This window comes from Alnus glutinosa, chromosome 2 (genome assembly GCF_958979055.1).
Source record: "Alnus glutinosa chromosome 2, dhAlnGlut1.1, whole genome shotgun sequence".
Lineage (NCBI taxonomy): Eukaryota > Viridiplantae > Streptophyta > Magnoliopsida > Fagales > Betulaceae > Alnus > Alnus glutinosa.
Genome location: NC_084887.1, coordinates 26,657,379 through 26,684,799, shown reverse-complemented (window position 1 = coordinate 26,684,799; position 27,421 = coordinate 26,657,379). Strand labels below are relative to the sequence as shown.

Here is a 27,421-nt window from a genome sequence, read left to right as displayed (position 1 = left end):
TACGAAATTTTTGGTTCAAAAGAAAATAAGCAATACAAACACAATGGTCTTATTTGGTAAGGGAAGGGGAATTTGTAGCGGGAGTTGGAAGTAATAAATATGATATAAAAAAAAAAAGAATTTGTATAAAAAAATAAAAAATTTTGTATCATTATGAATTATTTATTTATTTAAATAATAAAAAAATTATTAATATAATATAAAATTAAAATATTTTGAAGTTAGTTATTTTTGAAATAAATGGGGAGAAAATAGTATTGCCAAACAAGCCCAATATGCCAGCCAAACGCAAGGCGCATACAGCTTTCAAAAAAAAAAAAAAAAAAAAACGCAAGGCGCATACGCACACGCAGTCTTATTCATTTCCTTCACGAAAGCCTAATTTTGAGAGATTTCGTTTTTTGGTTGTGCCGCCACTATTCTATGCGCCTCCCTCCATCATCCGCTTCTGGGTCTTGGGGTCCTAGGGTTTTCAGAGCTCCTTCTCTCGTTTTCTAGGGTTTTCCGAGCTGGTTTCTCTCGCTTTCCTCAGGCGAATCTCTATGCGCCGCTGGTTCAGCGGCTTTGTTGATTAGCGTCGCTTCTCCCTCTCTCTATAGATATCTTTCTCTCTGAAATCTTCCCGATTGTAATTATCTCCAGGGGAGGGGCTAGGGTTTGATTGGTTCATTTCCGAATAGTACGGTCGTTCGAGTGGGGAAATCACCTGTTTGGCTGATTTGAGGGGGTCTGGGGGATTTGAATGGCATTGGGGCACTTGATGGCGTCTCGGTACTCGCAATCTTTAGTAGTGCACCTGGACGAGGTCGCTTCGAGCCACGAGGACGGGGATTTGTCCTCGCAGAGGAGGAAGTCGGAGACTGCTAGTAGTAGCCACGGAAATGCCACGGCTTCCACCACGACCAGCTTGGCGTACTTGCCCCAAAACAAGGTGCTGGGCGCCTTCGAGGGTTGCGCGCCCACTGGCCCCTCGGACAATGGTTTGGTCTCGAAATGGCGGCCTAAGGACCGCGTAAGCTCAGTCTCTCTTGCAGCTCCGGTTTTTTTTTTTAATCGTTGATGTGGTTGCGGTTGCTGTTATTTGCTCTAACCACAACCGGTTGCAGATTTGACCAAATGCCGAGTTATCCGGTTATTAACCGGATAACCGGTTTTTTGTTGATTTTTTTTTTTTTTAAAAAAAAAAATCCAATATTTGGTATTCAGCTACATCATTTTCTGTTCTTCCATTTTTTTATTTAAATCACTAACTAGATTTATCTCTCTAATTAGTGTACCAAAACAGCTAAAGTTAGCTGGGTAACCGTAAGTCTGTAAGCCTGCATTCCAGTTTCCATAACATGAAATTACCAATCATGAATCATCTAATGGGAAATTGGCAAAACAAAAAAATGTAAAACATTAAAATGGCATCCTGCCATCCTCACCAAAAAAAAAAAAAGCATTACAAATCCAAAACAAAAAACAAAAAAAAGTCTAAACATAAAACTGTTTCAAATTCAAAAGTAAATGAATGGCTGTTGATGGCAATGGATCTACGGCACACCATGAAGCATAGAAGCTAAATCAACACCCCTACAAGAACAAATTATAAAATCAAATAAATGTAAAATATAATGACAATTGTATTGTAATTAAAATATGATGAGAATTCAAAAAATTACGTAACCTTCATTACTTAAAAACTTGAGATGATACTTACAAAAAAAAAAACTTGAGATGATTCATTCCTTGAATTTGAAGGTTGAGTTTGAGGTTCATCTATAATAAATGAAAGCTTGAGTTAAATGAATAAATAAGTAATGAAAAGTAGGTTTCATCTAATTTATAAACATTTACCTTGCTCATCGTAGCTTTCCATAAAATCTTCCAAATCTTGAATGTCAATTGGGTTGTCCTTGATCCAATTTTGTGTGCAAATCATGGCCTCAATGGTAAGCGGATACAATGAACTACTAAAGGAATTCAATACACATCCCCCAATGCTAAAGGCGGATTCAGAGGCTACAATAGAAATTGGGACGGCCAATACATCACGGGCTATCTCTGCAGGATAGGGTATTTGGGTGTATTCACTTTCCACCAAATTAAAATATCAAACTCACTTGTTGCTGCTTCATACACATCCAACAAATACCTATCAACCTCCGATCTACACTCCAAACCATTTTCATTCACAGGGTGTTTAGAGAACCTTATATTAAATTCATCCTTCTTACTTTTTGAGGGATCATCCAACACAGAATCAACATTCAAGGAAGAATTAGCATTTGAAATTCCTGTAGCCCCATCAACTTGATGTTGAAAGTGGCAGAAAATGATCTCATTATTCATTTCAATAACGACAATATGATCAAAATTAAAACCTTTATCTGGGGAATCTTTTGTTAGGAAATATGGGCTAGGTTAGGTTTTAATTCTATTAACTGATAGAAGCTGCATTACTCAAATTCATTTCAAAAGTATTCGTTGATAGGTTGTGTAGCAATTAGGTAATTGGTTCTGTGGTCTGGAAGTTGAAGTTGGACTGTCTAATTTTTACTTGTTTTAGTTTTTATGTTCATTATTGGTCAAAGCATCGGTGTGATCTGTCCAATTCCAACGGATTGGGATTGTATCATGGGATGTATGCGACCATTTTGAGCATGAAACTCAGGAAAGAGCTTGCTGGTTGCCTAGATGTCCAGTGTCTGTCTTGTTCACACTTGACTTAAACTAAGTTAGTTGTTATATTTGTTACAATGTAATAAGCTACTAAAATTGATATCCATAATGCATCTTTAAAATGTGGAAAGTATAGTTTTAGTCGGTTGGTTGTGGTCTATAAGCAATAGGCAATATATGACGTGTTCAACATTGACTTCCTAGATTTGTGAGGATCAAAGTTTCGAATTTACTCAACTGAGTCCCGCAGTGGCACCAAAAACTAATGTGTTCATAATTCAGTTCAAGTCATCCAGCTTCATAATTCACTTGATAGACTACATGCAATTAGAGTTTATTCCTAGACTATCGGACCCATGTTGATCCATGAGTTGTGCTTTAGAGGATAAAAATATTTGCATGAACTGCACCAACATGACGGGAGAACTGGTTTGATGGTTGCTAGACTTAAATTCAACTTCAATAAAAAACTTTTTGCATGGTTGGGAAGTTTGTGATCTATGGATTTTAAATTTGTTCTCGGTCTATTGTTCCCATTAGTACAAATACTGACTTTTGACAGAATAGAGGATTTCCAAATTTGTTTTGCTAGGACAGTCATCTGTCTGATGCACCAAGGATGCATTAAATGATTAGGAGTTAGCAATAATTATAATTTTCTGATAATCATTAGAAAGGTTTTGGTTAAATACAAATCTTAGTCATATGAAGCATCTGTGCTTTCTAATGTCTGGGTGCCCAACCTTTTAAAGTATGCAATTGTACGTAACTGCATGCTTTCAGTATCCGGATTGTTGGAGTAAGATATATATATATATGTATTATTTCAAAATTTATCACACATTCTTACTGCTATGAATGACAACCCAACACTCACACTTACTAAGCATAAAAAACGCACTTAAAATTTAATCTAGGCCGTCTAATGATTTTACTATCAATCCTAACCGTTCCTTTTTGCATATTGGGATACAGCTGTAATGCATGACCTTCAATTGACATTATAGTGTGTTTTAAATTTAAATGAGCGCACTCTTATAGATATAATCAAATGACTTATATTAAATAGTGAATCGGTGATTAAAATTAATGATCAAGATCACATGCAACACCGATTTAGCTACAGACGAGCATATTATATAAAATTTCAAAAAGTTTTCTTTCTCAATTTTGAATGGCACATGTAGCATGCAATTAAGTGACAATTGCATACTTTAAAAGGTTGGGCACCGAGACATTAGAAAGTGCAGATGCTTCATATGACTAAGCTCTGTATTTAACCAAAACCTTTCTAATGATTATCAGAAAATCATAATCATTAGAAACTTATTAAGGCATTGGAAGGCTGATATTATTTGCTTGCAAGAAACTAAACTGGATTTTGTTTCCAATAGTTTAGTGAGAAGTCTGTGGGATTGTCACTTTGTTGATTGGTGCTACTTAGCTTCTCGCGAGGCCTCTGGTGGTATTTTAATTATGTGGGATAGAAGGATTGTAGAGAAGATTGATGTGTATGTGGGTGAGTTCGTTGTTGCCTGTTCTTTCAGAAGCGTTGCTGATAACTCCCCTTGGGCTTTTGCTGGGGTCTACGGTCCTAACTTTGACTCTCTTAAAAGTTCTCTCTGGGATGAGTTGGCTGGCCTTTCTTCTTGGTGGGAGCTGCCTTGGTGCATCGGGGGTGACTTCAATGACACGCTTTCCTGCTGAAAGATCTAGAGACGTCCGTCTTAATGCGGCTATGATGGAGTTTTCGGATTTTATTTTTGAGCAGGATCTTATGGATCTTCCTCTTGCAGGAGGGCCATTTACGTGGTCTAATAATCAGGAGATTCCCTCTTGGTCTCGTCTCGATAGATTTCTTGTTTCTCCAGATTGGGAAATCAAGTTTCCAGGTTCTCTTCAGAAAAGGCTTCCAAGACTGTGTTCTGATCATTTTCTTATTCTTCTTGATTGTGGTGGAGTTCATTGGGGTCCCAGACTGTTCAAGTTCGAGAATATGTGGTTAAAGGCTGAAGGGTTTGTGGATAGGGTGCGTCTTTGGTGGGAGTCTTATCGCTTTCAAGGCTCGCCCAGCTTCATCTTCTCTCAAAAGCTTAAGGCTCTGAAGATTGATCTCAAAAGATGGAACGATCAGGAGTTTGGTAATGTGGAGTTCCGCAAGAAAATGCATATGGAAGTATTGTGTGCTCTTGATAGTTTGGAGGAACAACGGGGTTTAACTCCCGAGGAAATGTGGGGTCATCAGAGATCTGGAGAATTCTATTTTACAGGAGGAGATTAGCTAGGGACAGAAGTCTAGGGCTCTTTGGCTTAAAGAGGGTGATAAATGCACTAAATTCTTTCATCGAGTAGCCAATTCGAATAGGAGATCCAATTCCATTGAGTCACTCTCTGTCAATGGCTCTATCTCTTCTGACCAGCAGGTTATTAGGGATCATGTTGCTCAATTTTATAAATCTCTTTTTGCAGAACCTTTCAGTTGGAGGCCTAGGATGGATAACCTTGTTTTTGACAATTTGGATGCGGGTGAAGCCGCTTCCTTAGAACTTCGTTTTGAGGAAAGGGAGGTCTTAGAGGTGGTTAAAGGTTTGAATCGTGGTAAGGCTCCAGGCCCTGATGGGTTCACTCTTGCGTTCTTCCAAGATTGTTGGGATATGATCAAGTCTGATCTCATGGGGGTTTTCCAGGACTTTCACTCTCATAGCAAGTTTGTCAAAAGCATTAATGCCACTTTTTTAGCCTTAATTCCGAAGAAGTTTGGGGCTGTGGATCTTAAAGATTTTCGGCCTATTAGCCTTGTAAGTGGTGTTTACAAGATCATTGCTAAAGTTCTTGCTAATAGACTCAGAAGGGTTGTGGAGAAGATTATCTCGAATCCCCAAAATGCTTTTGTGAAAGGAAGGCAAATTCTTGGTTCTGTCCTTATAGCTAATGAGTGTCTGGATAGTCGCATCAAATCAGGTGAACCAGGGTTACTTTGTAAATTGGATATTGAGAAGGCTTATGATCATGTCAACTGGGATTTCTTATTGTATATGTTGAGAAGATGTGGCTTCGGGGAGAGGTGGTGTTCTTGGATAGTGCATTGTATTTCATCGGTGCGTTTCTCGGTTTTGGTGAATGGCACCCCTTCTGGTTTTTTTAGCAGCCCTCGTGGTCTTAGACAGGGTGATCCTCTGTCGCCTCTCTTGTTTGTCATTGTGATGGAGGCCTTTAGTAAGTTGTTCTATATTACTGCGCAAAGGGGCTTTCTCTCTGGCTTCTCTGTGGGCTCTAGTAGCAATGGAGTGATTGACATTTCTCATCTGTTATTCGTAGACGATACTCTAGTTTTTTGCGGGGCCAGTCCTGATCATCTTCTCTATCTCCGTATGTTAGTCCTTTGAAGCTGTTTCAGGTTTGAAGATTAATTTGGATAAGTCAGTTTTGGTTCTTGTGGGTCTTGTGGATAATATGGATGATCTTGCTGACATTTTGGGCTGTGGAGTCTCTTCTCTTCCTTTGAAGTACCTTGGTCTTCCGTTGGGGGCCCCTTTTAAGGCCAAGTCTAGCTGGGATGAGGTAGTTGGTAAGATTGAGAGGCGGCTGGCTAGCTGGAAGCGGTTGTATTTGTCGAAGGGTGGCAGAGTAACCCTTATAAAAAACACTCTCTCTAATCTTCCTACGTACTTTCTTTGTCTACTCCCTATTCCTTCCAGTGTTGCTAATCGTATAGAGAAGCTGCATCGAGATTTCTTGTGGGGTGGCATAGGTGAAGAATTTAAATTTCATCTGGTTAATTGGTCTAAGGTCTATTCTCCTATTTCAAGTGGTGGTTTGGGTATTAGGAATTTGAGGATTTTCAACAAGGCTCTATTAGGGAAGTGGCTGTGGCGCTATGCTCATGAGAGAGAGGCTTGGTGGAAATCTGTTGTGGATGCAAAGTACGGTTCTACTTGGGGATGGTTGGTGTTCTTTAGACCCCCCTGGGTCTCATGGGGTGGGGCTTTGGAAGAATATTAGGAAGGGGTGGAGTTTGCTTTGCAACCATACCAGACTTATTCTGGGAAATGGATTTAGGATCCGTTTTTAGGATGATGTGTGGTGTGGTGAGGTGCCTCTTAAGGAAGCTTTCCCAGTTTTGTATGACATTGCGTGTGACAAGGATGCTCATGTTGCAGACCATTTGGTTGTGGTGAGCGGGTCCTATCAGTGGGATGTTAGCTTCTTCCAAGCGGCCCACGACTGGGAGGTGGATGTTTTGGCCTCTTTTTTCTCTTTGCTGTACTTAACCAGAGTGAATTGTGATGGGGAAGATCAGCTCTAGTGGTCTCCTTCTCACAAAGGGAAATTTGATGTTAGATCTTTCTATAAGGCTCTTGCTTGCAAAGAGGCTATTCATTCTTCCTGGACAAGTATTTGGCGGACCAAAGCTCCCTTGAAAGTGGCTTTCTTTGCTTGGACGGCAGCGCAAGGGAAGTTCCTCACCTTGGACAATATCAGAAAGAAGCGTGTCATTGTGATTGATAGATGTTGCATGTTCAAAATGAATGGGGAGTCGGTGGATCACCTTCTTCTCCATTGCGAGGTTGCACGCGCTCTATGGAACGCCATCTTTAGCCGCTTCAATCTGTCTTGGGTTATGCCTCTTCGGGTGGTAGAGTTATTCGCTTGTTGGTGGACGGGTGGTCGCTCTCGGAGTGAAGCCGTGTGGAAGATGGTCCCTTGTTGCCTTTTGTGGTGCTTGTGGAGGGAACGCAATGATAGGCAGTTTGAGGACAAAGAAAGAACCATTGAGGATCTCATTTCCTTTTTCTTTCATTCTTTGTACTCCTGGTCAGCTGCGTTCCTCGTACCTTTAGCGTTTAGTTTTAATGATTTCCTTGTATTGTTTTCTACTTCCTCTTAGATGCCTTTCTTGTATACTTCTTGTGTACTTGATTGCGCTTTGCACTTTTTAATGATGTTTCTCTTACTTATCAAAAAAAAAAAGAAAATCATAATTATTGCTAACTCCTAAACATTTAATGCATCCTTGGTGCCCGAATGAATTTAAAATCCATAGATCACAAACTTCCCAACCATGCAATTTTTTTTATTGAAGTTGAATTTAAGTCTATCAGCCGTGCAGTTCATGCAAATATTTTTATCCTCTAAAGCACAACTCATGGATCAACATGGGTCCGATAGTCTAGGAATAAACTCTAAGTGCATGTAGTCTATCAAGTGAATTATGAAGCTGGATGACTTGAACTGAATTATGAACACATTAGTTTTTGGTGCCATTGTGGGACTCAATTGAGTAAATTCGAAACTCTGGTCCTCACAAATCTAGGAAGTCAATGTTGAACACGTCATTTATTGCCTATTGCTTATGGACCACACAACCAACTGACTAAAACTATACTTTCCACATTTTAAAGATACATTACGGATATCAATTTTAGTAGCTTATTACATTGTAACAAATATAACGACCAACTTAGTTTAAGTCAAGTGTGCACAAGATAGCCACTTTGACATCTAGGCAACCAGCAAGCTCTTTCCTGAGTTTCATGCTTGAAATGGTCACATACATCCCATGATAAGGACTTGATTCAATCCCAATCTGTTGGAATTGGACAGATCACACCGATGCTTTGACCAATAATGAATGTAAAAACTAAAACAAGCAATGTGATGAACATTATAAACTAAAAACTTATCATTATGGCACTGCCTTTTTTTTTTCAATGAACAATACGAGAAATTAAGGCAATATATTTTCTCTCATTCTTCTCTTGCTTAGAATATTTTGGAAGATTTCTCTTTTGACACCTTAGTTTCATATAACCAAAGTGGAGTTTCTTCTCTCTCTCTCTCTCTCTTTTTATTTTTCAATTGCATCCTTGTTTTAGTCTATTCTGGTAAATGGATGTTGAAACAATTTTGTCTTCTATATGCATGTCTGTGTTGGATTAATTCCCAATTTTATGCAGAGGAAGACGGGATGTGTCGCTCTAGTTTTATGTTTAAATATTGGTGTGGATCCTCCTGATGTAATCAAGATATCTCCTTGTGCCATAATGGAGTGCTGGATAGGTGCATACTTCCAAATACTTCCTGCTATTTGCTATTAAATATTCATGTAATTAGTGAGCACTTCTTATCATATTGGAAAATGTTTTTCTTTCATTGTACTTTTTTTTATGGGATGTGCTGAAGAGGTAAATAGTTTTTCCAAGATGGTTGAAACAGTCTTTGCAATTTTTTTTAATTTTTAATTTTTTTTTATTATAATTATTTATTTGTTTACTTTTTTTTTTTGTTTCCTTAAAGCAACTAATTTCAAAGTTTGTTTAAACAGAATTAATTGTCAATGTGTTTGTCAAAGTAACTAATTGTAAAGCTGACATTAAAAATGCTTCACAGCTACCATCAAACCCGCGACCACTTCAAACCCAAGCCATGATTGCTACAAAACCTCCTGAGACCAATTATCACCCATCTCCAATCAACTTACAACACCCAAAAAAATCAAGATATTTGCAGGAAATGTGGTTCCCCGCAAAAAGCCTGATCCAGTAAAAATTTTATCCCTCTCAGACTCTGTCATTAGAGTAAGGCGACTTGTTCCCATCATCTTTTTTAATCTCCCATGTAGCAAATCAGGCCATTTTGCTGTTGTCTGGTTCTATATTTGCTGTAAAGGATTCAACTTCCTACATTATCTTGGAATGGGTTTTCCAAGAAGATGGTCGGCGGAATCCAAGGACTTTGAATTGCTGGTGGTGGGTGGCGAAACAGGGGTATGTGTTCGTGAGAGTTGTAAAGGTAGCATGAGGTCTATTCTCTTAGATAGGGACGAGTTAGCTTGGTTGGTGAGCATCTATGAGGATCTGGTGGTCATGGAAGATTCACGGGTGTTTTGGAATCAGTCTCAACTTGGGTTCCTCGGATTATTGCTCAACATTGCTTTAACAGACATGGTGGTTTTTTGGTGGTTGAGGAATTTATCGGTGATAGAAGAAGTGGGTCGGTGCTTATTCTAGAAGGTAGAACTGGTAAAGGCTAAGAGATTTTTGGCTCAGAGCTATGGTTGGCTCTTGAGCACTTCAAAGCGGGTTTCAGAGACGTAGTGATAGAAACAGGGGTCTAGGCGGGGAGGGATAGGAGGAGAAACTATGCAGAGGTTCTGGCGAAGATGATGCCACCGCTGGATGATTCTTTTGGTTTTGTTTCCAGGCTAGTAGCTAGGGTGCCTAGGTGGGTGAGAGAGAGCTTGGTGGGAGATTACCCGAACAAAGATGGATCAATTCCGGTATTAAATAAACAAAGGATTCCAGTTTCGGAGAAGATTTCCCATGTTTCGTCGTATGCAGCTAAGGCTCCGACGAAGCATACACAACCTTCAGCGAAGCCTATTGCTTTGTTCTACGGTCCTGTTGCTTCTGCAAAGCATACTGTGAAGGGGCGTGGGGCGTCTGACTCTAGCACCCATTTTGGTGTTAACCTCAAATTGGCAAGTCTTAGAGAGATGTTGGTGAAGCTTAAAGAAGTAGTCGTCGTCTGTTTGGAGAGGCTGGACTATGCTGAGTCAGTTGTGGTTGGTTTACTGGGAAGTGGGCCTAAGACAAAGGTAATGGATTCTAGACAAGTCCAGTGTTCAGGGTCGGGTCCCAAGTGTGTGCTGAAGAATCCTTTGGGCCCTTAGTTCAAGAGTGGAGTTTTATCCACATCCAAGGATTGGGGTGGTAAAGGGTTTGGTGAGCCTTTGAGGCCCATGGGTTGGTTCGAACCCAAGGCTAAGGTAGTTTTCAAACGGAAGTCTAAGATGGGCTTGGGCACGGATCAGGCTCTTTTTAAGTTCGACCCAAAAGGCAAGAACCATAACCATCATTCTCCTCATGCCTCTTCGAGTTCGACTCGTCCGTGGGTGAGATTGGATGCAGGTCAGGCTGGTGACCTAGGTGCGACGTCGTCTACTGGTGGAGTATACGCCATGCTGCGAACGCCGGTGTTCTTGGGTGATCCTATCGAGGTGGGAACTTTGGTGGAGTTCTCGGATAGTACTTCCCAGGTGGGTTTGTTGACTAGTGACTTTCCCGGTGAGTTTTCGAGGGTCGGCATTTCGTCAGAGAGGGCACATTTGGAGCAGATTCAGCCAGTGAGTCCGGCTGTGGACGCCGATCATGAAGTCCTACCTTGGATTTTGATGGAGGTTGAGGATATGCATCACTCAATGGTCAAAATTAGAGAGCAGGTGTAGTGGCCTCTTAGCCCCTGTTCAGAGAGTGTTGGAGGTGGGTCTTTTGCTTTGAGGGGGAAGTTAGTATTGGATTCGGATGTATTTGGGTTGGGGCTGCCGTTAAACTAGTCAACATGCTTCTTTTTTGCATGCAAGAGTTGATGTTGGGGCTTCCAACAGCTGATCTCCTGAGTGTTCTGATTTGGTTGTGTTCCAGGAGGGTGACTAGCTTATTAAAGGAGTAGGCAGTGGGGGGGAATTGTGTGTCACGGCTGAGAGGGAAGGAGAAGCTGGAATTGGTAGGATGCCTCCTCTCAATGCTTATTCTCCAATCTCGAGGGGTCTATCGGGGTACTCTGATTGGGTCATTCAGTGTGCAAATGAGATTTATCCCATTGTAGGGATTTCATACATGGGTCATAAGTTGCAATTGTTGGCCCTCTTAACTTTTCTTGAAGAGAACATCGTAATGAAGAGGTGGGAGCCCTGTCGAGTGGTGGCACCAAGGGAAAAAGGGAGGTCAAGAATTTGGAGAGTTCTATTAATTACAATGCTAGAGGTTCATGCTCAAGCCGTGGTAAAAGGAAGGCGAGGGGTCATCTAGTTGTGTCATGAAGCCAAGGATTCTATCCTGGAATGTGAGGGGGCCGAACAAGAGGAGCAAACGCCTAAGGACTAGTAACTTGCATAGAGATTGGAAGGTAGATATTATCTGCTTCTAAGAAACCAAGGTTCATGGTATGTCAAATAGTTTTGTGCGCAGCTTATGGGGTTGCAATCATGTGGATTGGTGCTGTTTAGACTCCAGTGGGGCCTCAGGGGGCATCTTGATCATCTGGGATAAAAGGGTAGTGGAGAAGGTAGATGTGTGTTGGGGGGAGTTCACTCTCGCAGTCTCCTTCAGGAATGTAGCGGATTGGTTCGTCTGGGCCTTTGCAGGTGTTTACGGTCCGAATTCTAGTATCAATATGAGATTGCTTTGGGATGAGTTGGCGAGGATTCTCGGTTGGTGGAACGTATAGGGGGTGATTTCAATGTAACTCGGTTCCCTAGTGAAAGATTTGGAGAGGGTAGTATGTCTGCTATGTGAGACTTTTTTGATTTTATCTTTGATCAGGGTCTCATGGATTTTCCTTTCGTGGGGGGCTCTTTTACTTGGTCGCTCACTCTTAATCCTTTCGTATGGCCTAGGATTGATCATTTTCTAGTCTCCTCAGATTGGGAAGCTCGGTTTCCTGTGGTTTCTCAGAAGAGACTTCCCCATCTCTATTCAGACCACTTTCTGATCCTTCTTGATTGTGGTGACATTTCTAGGGGGAGCAGGCCTTTCAAATTTGAGAACATGTGGCTTAAAGCAGATGGTTTTGTGGGGATGGTGAAATGGTGGGATTCTTTTTCGTTTTAAGGTACTCCTAGTTATGTCTTAGCTTGCAAACTCAAGGCCCTGAAACAGGATTTGAAGAAATGGAATGAAGAGGTTTTTGGTAATGTAGAGAGGAACAAGAGGAAGCTTTTTGAAGAACTTCAGGCTTTTGATGCTATTGAAGGTTGTGGGGCTTTAGTTGAGGAGGAGTTACTAAAGAAGACAGAGATTGTCAGTGAGATAGAGAGGTGTTCTCTTTTGGAGGAGGTGAGTTGGAGGCAGAAATTGAGGGTGATGTGGTTAAAGGAAGGGGATAAGTGTACTAAATTCTTTCATTCCATAGCCAACTCAAATAGAAGGTACAAATCAATGAACTCCTTATTGATTGGAGATACTCCTTCTAATCAGACAGAAATAGGCGAGCACGTGGTAAAGTTCTATCAAAAGCTCTTTTCTAAGCCGTGTAGGTGGAGGCCTATGGTGGATGGTATTTCCTTTGATTCTATTTTGGTGTTTGAAGCCAGTTGGTTGGAGAGAGCTTTCCAGGAGGAAGAGGTTAGGAAGGTAGTGTCAGCTATAAATGGTGAAAAGGCGCCTGGTCCTGATGGTTTCTCTATGGCTTTCTTCCAAGCGTGCTGGGATGTCTTGAGCTTGGACATTATGAAGGTATTTTATAACTTTCATGCTAGATGTTTGTTTGAGAAGAGCCTGAATGTTTTGTTCATTTTGCTTATTCCAAAGATTCCTGGTGCTAATTCCCTCAAAGACTTTCGGCCTATTAGTCTTGTGGGAGGAATTTACAAGATTATTGCTAAAGTTCCCTAGCAAACAGATTGAAGTCGGTTTTGGAGAAGGTCATATCCAAATCTCAGAGTGCTTTCATCGAAGGGAGGCAGATCATCGATTCGATCCTTATTGCAAATGAATACCTTGATAGTAGATTAAGATCAGGGGAGCCAGGTGTCATATGTAAAATGGATTTTGGAGAAAGCATACGATCATGTAAATTTGGATTTTCTTTTGTTTATGCTGAGGTGTGGCTTTGGGGGAAAATGGTGTTCGTGGATAACTCATTGTATTTCTTCTGTGCGATTTTCAGTGTTAGTCAATTGCTCTCCTAATGGTTTTTTCAGTAGTTTCCGATGATTGAGACAAGGGGATCCTCTGTTATCCCTATTGTTTGTGTTTGTGATGGAGGCTTTGAGCTGTATGATTTTTGCTGCGGTCAGTGGGGGTTTGCTGGAAGGTTTCAAAGTAGGTAATTCTACTTTTTCGCATCTTCTGTTTGCCGATGATACTCTGATTTTTTGTAGTGCTCATTCTTCTCAGTTGCGTTGTTTGCAGATTCTATTCCTTCTGTTTGAAGCTGTTTTGGGTTTGAAGGTTAATTTGGCACAGTCAAATTTAATTCATGTGGGGAATGTAGATCAAGTGGGAAGGTTAGCAAGCATACTAGGGTGTGGGGTTGCTTCCTTGTCGGTGAAGTATCTTGGTTTCCTTTGGGGGCTTCCTATAAGTCCACTCATATTTGGGACGGGGTTATCGAGAAGATAGAGCATCGACTGGTTAGTTGGAAAATGTTATACCTCTCCAAGGGTGGTAGAGTTACCCTTATTAAGAGTACCCTTGCCAATTTACCTACATATTATTTGTCTCTGTTCTCTATCCCGGGGAGTGTTGCTGCTCGCATTGAGAAGTTACAACGGGATTTTCTATGGGGTGGGATTGGTGAAGAGTTCAAATATCACTTGGTGAGTTAGTTGAAGGTTTGTACCCCAATTTCAGAAGGGGGCTTGGTATTAGAAACTTGTTGATGTTCAATCGCGCTTTGCTAGGTAGATGGTTATATGGCGGTTTGGAATTGAGAGAGATGCTTGGTGTAGAGTTGCGGTGGACTCCAAGTTTGGCAGTTTGTGGGGTGGGTGGTGCTCCCTTGAGCCTGCAGGTGCCTTTGGAGTGGGATTGTGGAAGAACATCAGGAAAGGATGGGAAACTTTCTCTGGTGTTGCTAGATTTGAGGTGGGGGATGGGTTTAGGACAAAATTTTGGCACGATCTGTGGTGCGGGGATACGGTTCTGAAGGAAGTTTTTCTTGATCTCTTGGTATTGCTTGGGTGAAGAATGCTTCAGTTGCGGATAATATGGAGGTTTTGGGCGGTTCTACTTAGTGGAACGTGAGCTTTGTTAAAGAGGCGCATGATTGGGAAGTAAGTATGTTTGCTTCCTTCTTCCATGTGTTGCACTTAGCCGTTGTGAGTAGAGATTGTGCAGATAGGCTCTGGTGGGTCTGTTCCAAGAAAGGATTGTTCAAGGTCAAGTCCTTCAGCTCCTTGGCTTGCTATGAAGGTAGACGCTTTCCTTGGAAGAATGTATGGCGGACTCAGGTTCCTTCAAGGGCTGCTTTTTTTGCGTGGTCGACAGCCCTAGGCAAGATCCTTATTGTGGACAATCTCAGGAAGAGGCATATCATCGTTGTGGACAGATGTTGCTTGTGTAAGAGAGATGGAGAATCTGTGGACCATCTTCTTCTTCATTGTGATGTGGCTTTCGCTCTGTGAAATAACATTTTTACTCGTTTTGGTATGTTTTGGGTTATGCCTAGAAGAGTTATCGATTTGTTTGCCTGTCGGTGAAAATATGGAAGGCCGAGGAGTGCTGCGATTTGGAAGATGGTGCCAATCTGCATTTTTTGGTGTGTTTAGAAAGAAAGAAACGTCAAGTGTTTTTATGATTTGGAGAGTTCTATGGAAGATATTTTAGCTTTATTTTTTCATACGTTGTATATTTGGACGATGGCTTTTTTGTTCCCACCGTTAATTAGCTTTGTTAATTTCTTTGTTCGTTTTTCTTTTCCTAGTTAGGTGTTTCCTTTTGTATACTTCCAGTGTACTTAGGGGCGCCTTACGCTTTCAATAAGACTAAATTTACTTATAAAAAAAAAAAAAGTGTTTAAAAGGGATTCAGTGTCCTTGTTCAGTTATGGTATTTTTCAATTCTAATTTTGTTCATGCTGGTTTGATTTTAAATTCTTTAATTATTCTTGTATTCTTTTGAAGAATCCTGTGCTGCGGTTATCTATACTGTTCATACTATTTATGTATCTTTCCCATTTCTGGTACTTGTGGTTTAGCATGTGCATTGTTTGATTGCCACAAAAGTGAAGAAAAATGCAATGATTTGGGAGTCCTTCTAACTACCATTAGAATTACAAACCAAGCAAGTTTGAGTCAGACTTGCTTTTCATGTCATTCATTTCCATGGCAATTAAACGATACATGATGGAGAACAGGTGGAATTTTTGTTTCAAAAGTTCTCATGGCTAGAAGTTGTTTTGCTTTCTTCAATTTATATATTCTCCCATGTTTGCAGATCCTTTTTCCATGGCACCTCAAAAAGCACTTGAGACAATTGGGAAAACCTTGAGTATTCAGTATACAAGGTGGCAGCCGAAGGTAAGAACATTTTTTGCATGTACCTGTGTGACATATTGCTTTATCTGTTCATTTTAACCTAATAATTTAACTTATTGAAACTTTAGCAGGCTCACTATAAGTATCAACTTGATCCTACTGTGGAGGAAGTGAAGAAACTTTGTAATACGTGTCGGAGAGCAGCCAAGTCTGAGAGAGTTCTGTTCCATTATAATGGACATGGTGTGCCAAAACCAACTGCTAATGGCGAAATTTGGCTCTTTAATAGGGTTTGTTACTACTTTCTAACATTCTGTTTTTTCAGATGTTCTATTGTCATTATTAATTAGATTGTCATGTTGCTCTGACTCGTGTTTTTGTTGCAGAGTTATACGCAGTATATCCCTTTGCCAATCCGTGACCTTGATTCCTGGTTGAAGACACCATCAATATATGTTTTTGACTGCTCTGCTGCTGGGATGATTATCAATGCCTTCAATGAGGTATTCAACTGTGTCTTTACTACAAATCTTTTATTTGGTAATTGGTGGTAGCCATAATGTAGGTCATGATTATTCTTTCTGTTAAGATTACTTTGTTGATTATTTCTTGATAGCTTAATGATTGGGGGGGTGCTTCTGGATCCTCAAGGGATTGCATTCTGCTTGCAGCCTGTAAAGCACATGAGACTCTTCCCCAGAGTGCTGATTTTCCTGCTGATGTGTTTACTTCTTGCCTCACAACTCCTATAAAGATGGCATTAACATGGTGAAATTATTTCCCTGTTGGTTGTTCAGTTTGACTATTTGTTGAAACCTTGATTTCCTTTTAGAAAATTTGTACTTTCTAACTTTTGGTATGGCTGCTACCTATCACTGTTGGGTTTCGATATAGATAATTTGTCTGTTGGGCCTGAGTTTTAAATATTATTTGTCTTCTTTATTCATGGATTTTCAGTTGTGCTCATTCCCTGACGAAACAAGATTATCCCTTTTGGGTTTATCTTTTTCGATTTTTTTTTTAATTTTTTAATTTTTTATGATGGGTAAGATCCATGTCATTGTGAATTATCTGTTGGTTTGCAATAACCTGGAACAGGTTGCATAAAATGAGCCATAGATGGCTATTATGATATTCTGCATGCTGACTATACTTGTGCCATGCCCTTGCTTCAACTAAGCCTCTCTCTCTCTCTCCATTTGGATTTTTTTTTTTGATGGATTTTTTCTCGTTGTATTTGCTTTAGTAACACTGTGATTTGTCCTTAATTTGTTGTAAATTCTTTTTTGTGTGCGTGGTTTGCTTATTTGTTTGTTATTTTCCTTTTTGGTGGCAGTTATTGAGAGAACTTTCTCTTTTGTTTTTCAATAAATAAATTTGCTAGAACTGTTGACACATAATGCTTGCGTTCAAATCATGATCCTCCTGGGTATTAATCCTTACATGCTTTGGATGTGAGGCACCCACCGCCACTTTCCTCCCCTCTTCTGTCTGTACATGGACCATTACTTGTCGGCAAGGATAATTCTTATAAGATATACTCCTGCTGAATTTATTGTTCCTTTGAGAGGGCATCATATTAAAGAAGAGTGCACTGAATACTCTCTCTCTCTCTCTTTTGATTTTCCAATTTTGTCCGAGATTGTATTTCACATTTGAAAAATAATTTATTTCTAACATCTAATCAGTACTTTCATGGGGGTATTATGCAAAATAGAGCATAAGTTATCTTTTGGCTTTTTAGCATGGACACTAATTATGGCTGGTCCCTTTTGGATTATTAGTTAGGGATGGGGGCATTAAGTATTAAAAAATTAGTGCATATTCTAATAATTTTTCCCCATTAACAGAAAGTTAAACTAAGAACTAAATGTTTGTTTGGTTTGGATGGTTGACTTGAGAGCATGTACGCATCGTGGAATAATAGTGGGCTGCATGTCCTAAAACCTATTAGAGACTTTAATTGTGAGCTTACATATTATCTTTCTGATTTAAAACTTAGCAAAACTTATCTACTTTGTTGCTCAGCATAAAATTTAGGTGAATATAGTGGACAGTTATGTGTATGTTTGGTAAATTTTTTGAAAAGTGTTTTGGGTTTTTTGTTTTAAAAAGGTGAAAATTGAGAAGTTTTCAGTGGGGGCCACATTTGAAAAGTGTTGTTTTTATAGTTCACAAGAAATTCGTTTGGCAACGTTTTTGAAAAGCAAAAGTTTGATAAGTATTTTCAATGAATTAAATAAACAAAACAAAACAAATGCAAAAATCAAGGGCGGCTGCGCGGCCAACCCTCTACTCTGTTGGGGGTGTTTTTTTTTTTATAAGCAATTGGAAAGGGGGTATTTTTTTTATAAGTAACAAATCAGCCTCTATACCTGAAAAAATAAGCACGTGTTTTCAAAATATTCCTATATGAAGATGTGGGAAGCTTTTTAAAAAGTTTTTTTTATGTTTTGTTTTATGAAAAGTTATTTTGTGGTTATTTTTGAAAAGTGTGTTAGTGGTGGTGGTCACATTTGATAGAAAATCGTTTGGTAACTATTTTGAAAGGTGTTTTTTATTGTTTGGACAGCCATATAATATAGTTATTTTTTTGGAGAAAGGTTTCTGGTACTATATTTAGAACAATTGAAATTTAATAATTTGAAGGAAGCCTTTTCAGATTTATATGGTATTGATTGCGCAAAGGATGCATCTGTAGCAGCCCACCTGGAGCTTTGTGGCAGCTCCAATAAGTAGAATGTTAGCTTTGCTAGAGCGGCTCATGATTGGGAGGTGGATATCTTTGCCTTGTTCTTTCAGCTGCTTGTATTCAGCTAGTGGGAGACGGGTAGACGAAGACAAGCTTTGGTGGACCTCCTCCAAAAAAGGGTTGTTCAATGTTAGATCTTTCTACATTGTCCTGGTTCGTGTTGATGAGTCTCCTTTCTCCTAGAAGAGTATTTGGCGGATTAAAGCTCCTTTGAGTGTGGTTTTCTTTGCTTGGTTGGCGGCCCTAGGAACGATTCTTACTATGGACAATCTTAGGAAGCAACATGTGATTTGTAATTGACACAGGTGTTGTATGTGTAAGAGGAATGAGGAGTCTGTGGCCCATCTTCTTCTTCATTGTGAAGTTGCTTTCCTTTTTTTTTTTCTTTTTTTTTTTTTCAAGCGCTTTGGGCTGTCTTAGGTTATGCCTAGTCAAGTAGTTGACTTGCTTTTTGGTGGTGCTGATAGAAATCAGAGTGCTGACATGTAAAAGATGGTGCCTCTTTGACTCTTGTGGTGCCTTTGGAGGGAAATGAATGATAAAATTTTGAGAACGTTGGAGGAGCTTGAGTCATTTTTCTTTTGACAACGACATTTATTTCTCTCTTGGTACTTAGTTATCATGATTTTCTTGTTTTTTTTTTCTCCTAGTTAGCTAGGTGTTTTCTCTTGTATACTTCCTATGAATCTGTGGGATGTTTCGATTACTTATCAAAAAATAATTTAGAGCAAATGTAGTTGTAACTTAGTGAGAAGGTGTGCACCAAATATGTATGGTAGGATTTGCTTTCTACCTCTTAACTTTGCTGTTAAGTAGGTCTGATATTAGCTTATATAGACTATTCTTACCACATTCGATGAGTTGAATGTTTTTTGTAACTGTTGATTATATCTTGTCAACCATCTTATTTATTATCTTTAGTTACCTGATTAACGGAGTGGTGTTGATCCTTCTATTCAATCAAGTGCTGCCTTGTAGCTCTTCCTGTTGTTTTCATCTACTTCTATGTCATGCGAGATTTAGGCTTGCTTTCCCTTACACCATTATGAAGCTTGATGTTGATATTATTTTGCATTTTTAATTTAAGAAGGTTATGATGTCTAACTATGAGAAATTACTATGTGGTAGTAGAACCATGGAGGATGTGCCAAAAAAAAAAAAAAAAAACCATTGAGGTGTCCTTCGGGACATCCGATAAAATTTGAACGATACAAAGAAGATTAGCATGGCCCCTGCGCAAGGATGACACGCATAAATCGATAAATGGTCCAAATTTTTTCTCTTTGGGCTTGATTGGTTGTTCCTGTATATACTTTTTGTGTACTTAGAGGCGCCTTACGCTTTTTTTTTTTTTTTTAAATAAAATTTTATTACTTATAAAACTAAAAAAGAAACCATGGAGGACACTACCTTTTTCCCTTCTGTATTAGTTAGGTGGCCAATTTTCCCTTGTGCAATGAATGATGGAGGCATCCTCATTTGTGTCCATCATCAGTAGAACTTCTCCAATATAGATGAGAGGATATTATCCATCTCTCAGAGTTTGATTGGTTAAAAGTTCTTACGGTTCATCTGTTGGTAACATAAAAGATACTCTATCATCTTTTAGGGTAGCAACTCTATCCTTGTATTGTTGGTGCCTATAAACAGATGCAACCATAGTTTCCCGGAGTTGCTGGGTTGGTTCTTATCAGATGATGTGATCATTTGAACTGTAAGCATAAGTGTACACATGTTGCACCTTTGCATCTTGTGGTGTTAGCCTTATCGGTTTGAATTTTGTTACCGGCTTGGTTTATGTGCATCAATTCATAACATAGATTTTGTTTGTTATGTTGTTTAGTAGTTTTTTAATTGGATTGGTTGTGGAGTTGTCTGTGCTGTATTTATAAACCCTTTTTTAAGTGCTTGCTGGCCTTCATTATGGCATGTGAGGTATCTGTTTTGAATTTGTACTTTAGTGCTCCAAGTTTTTTGTGTAGTCTTCGAGCTGTTTCTGTTTTTTTTTTTTTTTTTTGTGCAATATTCAAGCTTTAGTTGTTGAGTGGTTCTGATGATTTTCAATTTTGCTTATCTGTTTACTATCTATTTGTTAATAATCCATGTGTTAATAGGCTTATCTATGTATTTATTGTTACATTTTTTCTCCCAGGTTCTGCAAACGTTCCTTGCTTCGTGAATCCCTTGATTATTCGCTTATAGATAAAATTCCTGGACGGCAGAATGACCGGAAAACACTTCTCGGTGAATTGAACTGGATTTTTACAGCTGTGACGGACACAATTGCCTGGAATGTTCTTCCTCATGGTAATTTTTCACTTTATAGATTTGACGCACCATAGCATGGTTTTTAGCTTTTCATTTATGGTTCTTGTTAGTGGTACATGTTGCCTATACTTGTGGTTTTGTGCTGCAGATCTTTTTCAGAAACTTTTCAGGCAAGATTTGTTAGTTGCCAGTTTATTTCGAAATTTTTTACTTGCGGAGCGAATTATGCGTGCTGCTAATTGTTCCCCCATCTCTTATCCTATGTTGCCACCAACCCATCTGCATCATATGTGGTACGCAGAAGATACTTTTAACTTTTATTCAGCTTTGTGTTTATAAAATTCAATTGGCATACGCACTTATGCACAATGCAGGGATGCGTGGGACATGGCTGCTGAGATCTGCCTTTCTCAGCTTCCAGCACTGATTGAGGACCCTAATGCGGAGTTCCTGGTGTGTTCCTTGGGATTTGTTCTTGTTTGAATTTCTTACTATGGGCTTGCAAGATATGATGAATATTGCTTAAATATTAATTGCATTATGAAGAATGATGCTTTCATTAACCATAATTATACTATTTTCTTTTGGTTCTCTTAGTAGCATATGTTTATTTTGTTTCAGCCTAGTCCATTTTTCACTGAACAATTGACGGCTTTTGAGGTATGGCTCGACCATGGATCTGAACATAAGAAACCGCCAGAGCAATTGCCCATTGTCCTTCAGGTGTGGCACTTGTCTTGCTCCTTTTTGGGGCCATTATTTGGTCATCCTTCCTATTTCATGGTGTTATAATTTTCTAGGTTCTATGTGCACTGTCATGATTTTTTTTTCGAATCCCCTGCTGAGTCCTATTTTCTGCTTTGATGGAAATTTGAATTAGTATGTCTATTTGTTAGGAGCATAGTCTGTAATTACAGTGTTGTTATATTAAGAGTTTTATTAGAAAATTGTTTTACCAATGCTAATTCTGGAAGTAACTACGTAAAACGACCTGGAAAGCTTGGTTAGTGTTGGTTTACATTTTCTTACATTGGAGACAACCACAGATTTGAGCCTACTAGTATGCCTATCATGTCATGGTCATGTAAATTGCTTTGATTGGCAATCTTTTAACATGCTGCCTGCTCTCATGGAATGATTACTATATTTTTAAGATCAATTTTTTTTTCTTAATGCATTGCCTTCCCCAGCTCAATTCTTGCTTCTTCTTTTTTTCTCTGTGCAGAATGGAGTTTTGTTATTCATCTTTAAAAAAAAAAAGAAAAAAGAATGGAGTTTTTTTCTTCATTGGGTCAGTGTTTTGGTGTTTATACTATTCTTTGCTTATAATAACGAGTCTGCAAACTTACTTTCTTGCAGGTTTTGCTTAGTCAAGGCCATCGATTTCGGGCACTGTTTCTTCTTGGAAGATTCCTTGACATGGGACCCTGGGCCGTAGATCTGGTAGTTGTTGGTAACTTTGTTGTTGCTTCTCTCTTTCCTAGCTTAGTGGTTTTTAATATCATGATTAACTTAATGACTTTTCTGCTTTTTGTAGGCCTTGTCTGTTGGAATATTTCCATGTGTCCTGAAGCTGTTGCGAACGACGACACCAGAACTACGGCCAATTCTTGTTTTCATATGGACAAAGATTCTTGCACTTGATAAGGTATACCTAAGTCTGCTTCATATTATTTCAGCTAATTTAGTTTGGTTATCAAAAATTAAGTTGCTATTTTTTAAATAGAATTAAGTAATGATAAAATTATTTTCTCTTATATTTTTTGAGCATGGTAATGGCTGGAATTTTTTTTTTCGAGAATTATATTTTCTCCACTGAAATAAGTTCTATAAATATGAAAGGACTTTTACCCTTTCATACACATTCGTGTGAGAATCAACCACAATGACCTGAATCCCTATTTTAAGTATGCTTCGCATATGAACGAACACCAGGGTCTAATAATGTTCTTTTGGGTTTGAGAAACAGAATTTCAGTGTTAGTGACCAATGTTGGAACTTGTTTACTTTATTTAGTACAACTTGGATTTGAACTCGGTTATTTAAAATAACTTGAGTTTATAGTTTCATTCCAAGCCCAATAAAGCAAACATTATGAGTTACCTTTTTGAGTTCTTTAATTTATTTCCAAATATTATTAACGTTGGTTGTTTATGTTGCCACGGTTTTGGGTTGATGCTATGTTATTTGCTTGGTTTTTATGAACTAGCTAAAGCTCACTTTTTTTTAGAGATGTGGAAAACGACTTCTGGTAAAAAATCCATGATGCCGAGAGAGAATATTACTATGACCAGCCTCCATATCACACCATACATATGAGTTAGATATAAACACCTTTTCAATGTTTAGTAATCTTCATAGCAAATTATGTTTCCTTCACTTTGTCTGCTTGAGAGGATTATATTATTTCTACGGAAGGGAAAAAGATTGTGGTTCATTAAGATTAGTTCTGCTTTGAATTAATGTGAAACTGAACTTGACAATTTGCCAAAACTTTTCCTATCACTGTTGGCGGTTGTAAGACCTGTGAACGTAATATTGCAAGAGTGAAGTAGATTTCATGGTAGTAGTCTTCACAGTTTCAAGCTGGTCTTTGTGAGGAACGTGGTCTAACTAGTTCTTACAAGATTCTGGCATGTCTATATAAGTTCTGGTAATTGAGGTTATTCTTGTTCTAACTTCTATCACTATTTTGCTATTGATTTTTTAACAACCCCCCCCACACCCCCCCCCCCCCCCCCTTTTTTTGCAGCCACTTTTTGTTAAAGCTCTTTTTTTAACATATATTCACTATATATTTACAAAATGGTTCCTCTTACCAAGGTGTTTCTCCTGTATGCTCCCTATGTCCCTGATTATCGCTTTTCATTTTTAATGTTATTTCGTTACTTATATATATATATACAAAATGTTGATTATGTTCTGTCTTGTGGGATGATAGTCATGTCAGGTTGATCTAGTAAAGGATGGGGGGCATACATATTTCATTAGATTTCTTGATAGCATCGAGGCATATCCAGAACAGCGTGCAATGGCTGCATTTGTTTTGGCTGTGATTGTGGATGGGCACAGAAGGGGCCAGGAAGCTTGTATTGAAGCTGGTTTGATTCATGTCTGCTTGAAGCACCTTCAGGGTTCAACACCAAGCGATGCACAGGCTGATCCCTTATTTCTTCAGTGGCTTTGCCTCTGTATGGGAAAGCTGTGGGAGGATTTCACAAAGGCCCAAATAAAAGGTTTGCGGGCAGATGCCCCTGCTATATATGCTCCTCTATTGTCCGAGCCCCAGCCAGAGGTTTAACATCTTACTTTGAGAGCTATGTTTTTTCTCTAAGTGATCGGTGATTTTCATCTTGCAGTGAAATTGTAATGTTTAATTAATTGTATTATCCATCTTTTTATTTTTTTATTCTTTTCAGGTTCGGGCTTGCGCTGTTTTTGCGCTTGGCACCCTACTTGACATTGGGGGTGACTCATGTAGAGATGGTGCTGGAGTTGGAGGAGATGAAGAATGTGATGATGATGAAAAGATCAAGGCTGAGATTAGTATTGTTAGAAGCCTTTTTAGTGTTGTTTCAGATGGAAGCCCACTGGTTAGGGCAGAGGTTGCTGTGGGTATGTGAATGGTCATCCATTTTCTGTATTTGTCCAGTTTGGTTGTCTTCGGCATCTTGATTTATTTATTTTTTGTTAATTACGAACTTATTGTTATGATTGGATGAAAAGTGTGGAGTCTGGATTCTTCAAAATAATTTTAAGGGGATTTCTTTTTATAAACTTAGGCCAAGTTGGATTTGGTGATAAATTGAGAAACTGGTCACTTGCTCAATTGTCTTTTTAGCTGTCTAAAAAAAAAATTCAAACCATTATATGGTGATATTCCAATTAGTCCAAGATTCATTGAATTCCGAAAGCCTTCAGTAGATGACTTTTGGAAACTGCCAAAAGCAACATGTTTGACCAGTAATATCTTAAAACTTTATACGTCCCCTCTTTTCATGAGCAAATACTTGGATCTGGCCAATGTTGTACCTCACTCTTCATTTGCGTATACTCTTGACCATTGTATATTTGAGTATGGAGTATTCATAGTTTCTTTTTGCTTCTTCTTTTTTCTTCTATTAATAATAGTTATTATTATTGTTGTTACTATTATGATAGCTTAGAATTATAACTTCTGTTGATATAAACTTTGAAAAGTAACTAAGTCTATTTTTCATTCTTGACAGCTTTGTCTCGCTTTGCCTTTGGCCACAACAAGCATCTCAAGTCAATTGCTGCTGCATATTGGAAACCTCAGTCTAATTCTCTGATTAATTCCTTACCTTCTTTGGCTCATATAAACAGCAGCAGTAGTGGATATGGTAGCTCAAACCAGTACATGCGGCACGCAAATATTGTTTCATCCCAGATTGGTTCTCTGTTGAGAGTGAGCAATGACAATCCGTCAGTGGTTCGAGATGGAAGGGTCTCCACCAGCAGCCCTCTTGCTAACTCTGGCATTATGCATGGTTCTCCTGTGTCTGATGATTCATCTCAACATTCTGATTCTGGAATATTGAATGATTGTGTCAGCAATGGGGTTGTTAACCATTCAAGGTCAAAACCACTAGACAATGCAATGTATTCACAATGCGTGTTGGCTATGTGTACATTAGCCAAGGATCCATCTCCACACATAGCGAGTCTTGGTCGACGGGTACTGTCCATTATAGGGATTGAGCAAGTAGTGGCAAAACCTTTGAAGTCCAGTAGTGGTGTTCAGCATGGTGAACCAACAACAGCATCTCCAACTCTTCTTGCTGGATTAGCTCGTTCATCTTCATGGTTTGAGATGAATGGAGGTAAATTGTTGTTGTGAACAATATGAGATCTTTTACTAACATTTGTCCTATTTTTTACTTTTATGTCAATACTTTTTTTTTTTTTTTGGCTTTAAATCATGATTTACTTATGCCGTTGTTGCCAGGTCATTTGCCTTTAACCATCCGAACTCCTCCTGTCAGCCCTCCTCGACCTAGTTATTTAGCTGGAATGCGAAGAGTTTATTCTTTGGAGTTCAGGCCTCATGTGTTAAATTCTCCAGAGACAGGATTAGCTGACCCGCTTCTTGGTGCTGGCGGATCATCTGGGGCTTCGGAACACAGTTTGCTTCCGCAATCAACAATCTACAATTGGAGTTGTGGCTACTTCTCCAAGCCACTTTTTACTGCATCAGATAGTGACGAAATACTGGCTAGAAGAGAGGAGAGGAACGAATTTGCATTTTGAGCGCATAGCAAAATGGCAGCACTCATGTGGGTCTTTTTTCTTTTAATTCCTTTTATTATCTGTGTAGGCTTAGGAAAAAATTATGTTATAGTCTTTTGATTATGGAACCAATGTGATTTTTATTTCTCGGTCAGCTGTTAGCAGACTGGTTCCAAAACAATACTGCTTCAACCTTCTCTCCTATTGTTATTGCTGCAGATGAGAGTGAACGGATCAGGTATGCAGCTTTCATTTATAATTTTTACTTGAGCAAGGCTCTGAGCATGCTTAGTATGGCCCGATTACAGGAAATTGCATGCTCTGATGATTATAAAATTATAGGAGGTTCATATTTGAGCATTTCTTTTGATAAAATAATTCATTAATTGAAAAGCGCAGAAGGACGCAACCCTAATACAAAGGATGTATACAAAGAAAGGCCCCACTATAGGCGAAAAGAAGAACAAAACTCCACAAAATGAGAGAAATTAGAAAAAGAAGAAATATTAAAAGGCTCTGTCCAATGAAAGAGGGATTTGACCAAAATGTTTTTGAGCTCGTCCTTCAGACTTTTCATGATCTTCAAAATATCTTGCATTCCTCTCTCCATAAGGTCCACAAGCACAGGTTCATATTTGAGCATGAATAATCTATTGGAACCTGGCATTCTCTCTCTCTCTCTCTCTCTCTCTCTCTCTCTCTCTCTCACTTGTCTCTGCTACGGATTTGATAATATATTTTTTATTGTCATTTTACGCATCACATTACAAAACTTCAATTTCAATATTCTAAGAATAGGAAAAAGGAAAAATACTCAAAAAAATCTTGGACAAGTATGTAAATGGGTTGATTTTGTATCTTTCATAAATTCCATGTGATAGAAATGAGAATTTTTATCTGCTTGATTGTTTGTTAGTCAAATGACCCGAAAATTGTTTTTGTTTTTTTTTCTATTCGTTTTTATTTTGCATCTTGTACAATATGATTAGATGGGTTCCAACCAATTTGGTCGCTATTACCTTGGTGAATGAAGTTTCATGAGTCCTTTGTTCATTGTGTTGTGATATCCCAATCTGTGTCTTTCTGGGATATTAACATCTTTGTTTGTTTCTTAACAGGGTATGGAATTATGAGGAAGCTACCTTGCTCAACAGTTTTGATAATCATGATTTTCCTGGAAAAGGAATTAGTAAGCTCTGCCTTGTAAATGAGCTTGATGACAGCTTGCTTCTTGCTGCTTCATGTAATGTTCTTCACTTTTGTTTTAATTAGTTTCATGATAATTACAGAGGATTCTTTGTTGTAATGTCTGAAATTTTGACTCAATCTAACTTCTGATGTGTGCCTATAATGTAGCTGATGGAAATATCCGAATTTGGAAAGATTATAATCCGAAGAATAAACAAAAGCGTGTAACTGCATTCTCTTCATTTCAAGGCCATAAACCTGGCGTGCAAAGTTTGAATGCTGTTGTGGATTGGCAACAGCAGTCCGGATATCTGGTGCAT

At 38.8% G+C, this 27,421-nt stretch overlaps 1 protein-coding gene and 1 non-coding gene across 3 annotated transcripts; both read left to right on the top strand.

Annotated features, from left to right (window-relative positions):
- Positions 1-327: 327 nt before the first annotated feature.
- On the top strand, positions 328-27,107 carry LOC133862061 (regulatory-associated protein of TOR 1-like). Of its 2 annotated transcripts, none has more exons than XM_062297915.1 (18): positions 328-1,012; positions 8,622-8,724; positions 15,603-15,685; positions 15,772-15,933; positions 16,030-16,146; positions 16,260-16,411; positions 20,548-20,702; positions 20,812-20,956; positions 21,038-21,116; positions 21,285-21,386; positions 22,023-22,106; positions 22,201-22,311; positions 23,605-23,958; positions 24,083-24,278; positions 24,893-25,507; positions 25,633-25,960; positions 26,069-26,151; positions 27,032-27,107. In XM_062297915.1, the coding sequence occupies exons 1-16, from the start codon at positions 743-745 to the stop codon at positions 25,932-25,934; spliced, it is 3,030 nt and encodes a 1,009-aa protein (XP_062153899.1). In that variant the 5' UTR covers positions 328-742; the 3' UTR covers positions 25,935-25,960; positions 26,069-26,151; positions 27,032-27,107. The 2 variants fall into 2 exon arrangements, with proteins under 2 accessions (XP_062153899.1, XP_062153900.1); XM_062297916.1 differs by having other exon boundaries at positions 26,079-26,151; positions 27,032-27,092.
- On the top strand, positions 19,573-19,673 carry LOC133862094 (U6 spliceosomal RNA). The gene has a single exon (XR_009899121.1). It is a non-coding gene; the product is annotated as a U6 spliceosomal RNA (small nuclear RNA).
- Positions 27,108-27,421: the final 314 nt, after the last annotated feature.